We start from the raw sequence: 5,932 nt of genomic DNA, 5'->3' as shown, positions 1-5,932 counted from the left end.
GTGGATTTCGTGATTCTTAAGTGTAGAAGCCAGGCATGGTGGCATGTGCTTGCATTTCCAGCCACTCAGGAAACTGAGGCGAGAGGATCATTTGAGCCCAGGAGTTAAGGCTGCAGTGAGCTATGATTGTACTACTGCACTGTCGTTGGCCGTGAGACTGGCACGTCTGCCGGGGGTCTCTTGACCAGCAAGGGGGTCCTAATACCTGGAAGAGAGAGTGCGTGGAAGAAAAGAGACATAGAGAAGATGGGTCCGGAGGTCTGAATTGAACTATGCTCAGATCAGCGATTTATTCTTTGTGCACAGAAGTTTATATATGATTTTACATACAGTGACTGACGTCAGTTTTCTTACAGAATCATTATCAGGGGAGAAACAGAAAGTTACAAGGTAACCAAGGGAGGTACAAAGTAACCAAGGGAGGGGGCAACATGCGAGCTTACCTAATGGTCACAAAAGATTCTTATCCTCTTATCCATTGTTACAGAAAATAACGTTAAGACAATAAATCAGGAAGGGAGCAATTTTCTAGTAATACAGTGAATGATCTCAATGCTTCTGTGACTGCGGGTAAACAGAGTCATAGAACTAGCCCAGAACAGGGACTTCAACAGAAAAACAATAAGCTGGCATTACCTCAGTCATGCCTTAAGAGCAGTGAACTGAGAGTGACTCTCTGTAAGCTCAGCATTTCCCCACGTCCTCCTGTAACCACCTCACTCGACTGCACCCAGTGGAGGGAAACGTGTCTGGGCTCAGACCCCATCATGGCGGAGACACGGAGGGGCCTCTACGCTGGTGGGGGATCCCCACACTGCACTCTAGCATAGGTTACACAGCAAGACCTCCTCTCTAAAAAAAATAAAATAAATAAGAATACTTAAAAGGTGTAGTTAACTAACCTGGCCTATCCTGTAATGAAGAGCTTCCTCAGATTTTTGGTGCCACGCTTCCTGCACAAATCCCAAGCTCACTTTCTCCTGTTGTGACAGGCCAGATCTCCATAAGGTCTTCGCTGTAATGATGAATGTATAAGCTCATCATTAAAGCAGGAGAAAAACCAGATTTCCATAAGCCCTTTGCTGTAATGATGAATGTACATTAAAGCAGAAGCCAGAAAATGGATAATGAATTGGGGGAATCGGGTGCCTGAGTAAGAGGGCTGGAATACAAAAAAAGCAAGCCCCACCTGTACTTTCTCGACCTCGGATCTAGTTTAGTGATAAAACCAGTCCTGCACATAAGACCCATACCAGAACCAACTTAAGATTGATAAACCTTTCTATCTGCAGATCCCTAGTTTAGATAGATTAGGAAACATGCCCACAGGTAGACATAGAGCTCGAATTGTGTATATATAAGCTAAAGAAAAACTTGTAACTTTGAGTTGGTCTGGTGGGCTACTCCAGCCTTTGCCCTGTAATCAGTTGTAGAAATAAACTGCCTTCTTTCCCAGTCTGTCTGCATCTCATTATTAGACCACAAGAACAAGCAGCTGGACCCCATTCATCCAGAAACACTGTAAGAATAGTGCTTCTACCAGAGGCCAGGACTTCCCTAGGAAGATAATCTGGAGTAGCAAGGAAAGCTGCCTCCAGAGCTCTGAGAACTGGCTCAACAGGTCTCAGGGTTGTTATGTGGGCCACCTGAATAGGGGAATCAGCAACTGCCCAGACTGTCTTTTACTACTGCCTTCCCTTCTGTTTTTCCCAGGGTCCCTCAGCTACCCTAGAGTATGTATGGGAAATCTCCCATACATTTCCATCAAGAATGATTCCCATCAGAACTGAATCTTCTACCCCCCATCCCTCTATATCCAGGTAGAATCCTCCCATTTACTCAGTTCATTTGTTTTCCCCTAGGCCTTGCTGTTTCAGGGTTAGGGCAGCTTCCTTTGTCTTAAAACTTAAATGTCTTTTTTTCCACAGTTCTTAGCAGGAAACAGGCACAATCAGAAATTGTGACAGTATCAATATAATACCAGAAATAACATTCCTCTCAAAACCAGTCCAATCAAAAGAGAAAGAAAAAATAAATCAGTTTACCACTAGACATTTCCATGCCTGGAGCTATTTTTCTGGGGTTACAAGAAAACGTACTCCAGGTGGCCCCAAATAAAATGGGGTGGTTCAAGTATCAGCATTGCAACCTATAAGACTTGGGATGGGGTGGAGAGGGTATGGAAGGCTTAGATCAAATGTCCTGAGTGAGACAGGACCAGATCGTCCCCAATACAAAATAGCTGGGAAGCAGCTACCATAGACTTTCCTATTTTGGATTAGACCAACCCTAGGCACATGAACTGAAACTATCCATAGCCCTTGGATTAGTCATGGCATTGAGGAGGAGGAGAAGACGCCACTGGGCTGTGCCTGACAGGGAGTCTGGAGTTTCTGGTTTCCGGGCTCAGGAAGGCGGAGCCAGGGGAGGGGCCTCCATCAGTGGGAGGGCTGGAAGCTGGGGCAGGACCCATCAGCTCTGCAATGCTGCACAAGGAGAAGCAACACAGAAGATACCAACAGCCTCCTGAAACTCGCAAGAGTGGACACTCCAGTGTTGACCACCTAACACTGAAGTTGTCCTGCTCCAAAGAGGACAACTCCCTTGTCATTCTGACTCCTGGGCTTACACCATACCCCAGAGATGGAGCAACTACTAGGAGTAAAACTTGGCTGCCTGTTTGCCCTGCTAGCTCTCACTCTGGGCTGTGGCCTTATTCCTATCTGCTTCAAATGGTTCCAGACTGATGCAGCCGGAGGTACAGCTCTACCCCATCTTTGTTCCATAGCCTGAGTCTCACCTCAACCCTGTCCTGATACCTTGCTCTGTTTCTCTTACCACCCCCAACCTTGGGATATTGAGTGCTGCCTGCTGCTCTTTACTCACCTTTGTCTGTCTCCTCAGTGCCAGGTGGGTTGTAACTTCTGCTTTTTATTAGGTCATCACCGGCGGGTCCTCAGACTCCTGGGCTGTATTTCTGCTGGTGTTTTCCTGGGAGCAGGGTTCATGCACATGACTGCTGAAGCGCTGGAAGAAATTGAATCACAGATCCAGAAGTTCATTGTGCAGGTGAGAGCAAAGATGCCAAGCTGCGGGCCTCTGAGGCCAAAAGGATAAACAGCAAAGAGAAGAGAGCAGGGAAGGGATGGAGCCAAGGACATGGGTGGAACAATAGGGAAGATGAAGCTCTTGTGTGGAATGATGAAAGCAAGTCAGATTAGGCTTTAAGGAAAACAGAATTGCTGAAGGGACAGGACAGGAAGCTTCACTGCTCCACCCCAAGTCTAATTTCTGCTGTTCTCTCCTTAGAACAGATCAGCAAGTGAGGGAAATTCTTCTGATGATGCCAATTCAGCTCATGTAAGTACCTCTCACCATCCCCTATCTGGAGGGTGAGGAGAACCAGAGAGGCCTTTCATATCCAGACCCTTGGGAGGAATACATGAGGAGTACCAAGAATCCCTTCTGCTCCCTAGCTCAGAAATTGTAGAGGAAAAGGGGAGCAAACTCAATCCCTCTGAGTTTATAGAACCCCCAAAAAGCTCTTGCTTTACTCTTTCATTCTTTCCCTAGATCCTCTGATACACCTCACATGAGTTTCCCATATTTTTAACTCTATTGAGATTGTGTCCCTTAGTCCCTCTGGCAGTCTTTTGTTGTTGTTGTTGTTGTTTTTGTTTGTTTTCTGAGACAAAATGTCCTCTTTGTCACCCAGGCTGGAGTGCAGTGATGCAATCTCGGCTCACTGCAACCTCTGCCTTCCGGGTTCTAGCAGTTCTCCTGCCTCATCCTCCTGAGTAGTTGGGATTACAGGCACGTGCCACCACACCCAGCTAGTTTTTGTATTTGTTGTAGAGACGGGGTTTCACGATACTGGCCAGGCTGGTCTTGATCTCCTGACCTCCAGTGATCTGCCCACCTTGGTGCCCCAAAATGCTGCGATTACAGACAGGCGTGAGCCACTGTGTCCGGCCCGCTCTGGGGTTCTTGTTGTTGCATGTCCATGTCTACTCTTAGCTTTATTTCCCCTGTTCTTCTTTGTGTTCTGTTACCACATTTTCTCATTCTCTTCAATCTCCCAATTCTATGTCCATCCAATGCATTGCCTATTCTTCCTTTTCATCTCACAGCCCTCCTTTTTATTCCTAGACGGAGTATCCCTATGGAGAGCTCATCATCTCCCTGGGCTTCTTTTTCGTCTTCTTTTTGGAGTCACTGGCATTGCAGTACTGTCCTGGGGCTGCTGGAGGATCAACAGTGCAGGACGAAGAATGCGGTGGGGCTCATATCTTCGAACTCCACAGCCATGGACATATACCCTCACCCTCAAAGAGTCCCCTGCGAGCCCTTGTCCTCTTGCTCTCACTCTCCTTTCACTCAGTGTTTGAAGGGCTAGCTGTGGGGCTGCAGCCGACAGTAGCAGCTACTGTGCAGCTCTGCCTTGCGGTCCTGGCTCATAAGGGGCTTGTGGTATTTGGTGTAGGAATGCGGCTGGTGCAGTTAGGTACTAGATCACGATGGGCCGTGTTCTCCATACTATTATTAGCTCTCATGTCCCCCCTAGGTCTAGCCATAGGGCTGGCTGTGACTGGAGGGGACTCTGAAGGAGGGTGGGGCTTAGCCCAGTCTGTATTAGAGGGTGTGGCAGCTGGCACCTTCCTGTATGTCACCTTCCTAGAAATTCTTCCACGGGAGCTAGCTAGTCCTGAGGCCCCTCTAACTAAGTGGAGCTGTGTAGCCGCTGGTTTTGCCTTCATGGCCTTTATTGCCTTATGGGCCTGAGAGGGTCCTGGCTTTTCTGATGGGCCTACTTACGATGTGATGACCTCTCTATCCCCAGGGACACCTCCCAAATGGCTTTGGCCCTCAGACATTTCTTTACTGAGACTAAATAACATTCAATAGGACTGGGACTGGACCCCAGCTTTTCTTTACTTGAGATCCCATTTCTCACCCAGGACTGAGAAAAAGATATTTAGGTTGAGCAGCTATGAATTGGAGCATTGGTACAGAGACCCTTCAGGTTTTGTTCTTGTCCATTTATGCTATTGTGTGTAATAAAATGCCCATTTTACCCTCCTTCAGCCGTCTTGGATTTTATTTCTCCGGGTTGCCTAGAAGCTACCTGGCACATGAAGCGGTGGAATAGGGAATGGGAAGAATGAATGTTGAATGCAGTATTTTCTTCTGGAATTAGAACCCCTAGCCATTCTGTCAGTTGCCAGCCACAGCTCCAGACATGGAACCTTGCTAAAATTCCAACAACCCCCTCCCACCTTACCCGCTGTAGTTCAGAAAATGAGCCAGTTCCCAGCATTTAAAAGGAAAGAAAGTTAGAAACTGAAATGATGTGGATTGATTATGTTCCTACATTTAACACACCCACCCCACTCCCAGTTCCTACTATCAGCCACCCATGACACGTCCAGGCTAAATGGAGATCAGACGGAATGGAGCCTGTCTCCATCAGGTTTCTATTTCTTCACACTGAGCCCTGTGTGGCCTCAGGGACACTGTTGCTCTTCTTTGAGCTTCTATCTCCTTCCAGCCGCCTTGTGTTGAGGGATTAAAAAGCAGGGTGTTTGGAGAGGAGAAAGGTGCCAGATATTAAAATAAAGGCCTGGGGCAATTACTTGGCTCTCACAGGATTTATTGGCTTTCTTTGTGTTTGCCTTACCAATTGCCTTTCCATCTGAGTAACCCCTACAATGTGTTGCTTCTCTTAAAAACTGCTGAGGATGACTGGGCACGGTGGCTCGCGCCTGTAATCCCAGCACTTTGGGAGGCTGAGGCAGGCAGATCACAAGGTCAGGAGTTCAAGGACAGCCTGGCCAATATGGTGAAACCCCATCTCTACTAAAAATAGAAAAATTATCTGGGCTTGATGGCACATGCCCGTAGTCCCAGCTACTTGGAGGCTGAAGCAGAAGAA

General features: G+C 47.4%; 1 protein-coding gene across 1 annotated transcript; it reads left to right on the top strand.

The window, feature by feature from the left end:
- The first annotated feature begins 2,492 nt into the window (after positions 1 to 2,492).
- On the top strand, positions 2,493 to 5,079 carry SLC39A2 (solute carrier family 39 member 2). The gene is made up of 4 exons (XM_012465900.2): positions 2,493 to 2,758; positions 2,939 to 3,069; positions 3,310 to 3,360; positions 4,150 to 5,079. Exons 1-4 carry the CDS (start codon positions 2,644 to 2,646, stop codon positions 4,780 to 4,782), a joined length of 930 nt encoding a protein of 309 aa, XP_012321323.1. The 5' UTR covers positions 2,493 to 2,643; the 3' UTR covers positions 4,783 to 5,079.
- The last annotated feature ends 853 nt before the right edge of the window (positions 5,080 to 5,932 follow it).

This window comes from Aotus nancymaae, unplaced genomic scaffold, assembly GCF_030222135.1.
Source record: "Aotus nancymaae isolate 86718 unplaced genomic scaffold, 86718_ANA_hifiasm-v0.15.2.pri h1tg000011l, whole genome shotgun sequence".
NCBI classification, from domain to species: Eukaryota; Metazoa; Chordata; class Mammalia; order Primates; family Aotidae; genus Aotus; species Aotus nancymaae.
Note: the sequence above shows the minus strand (reverse complement) of the source record. Positions and strands in the feature narration are given on the sequence as shown.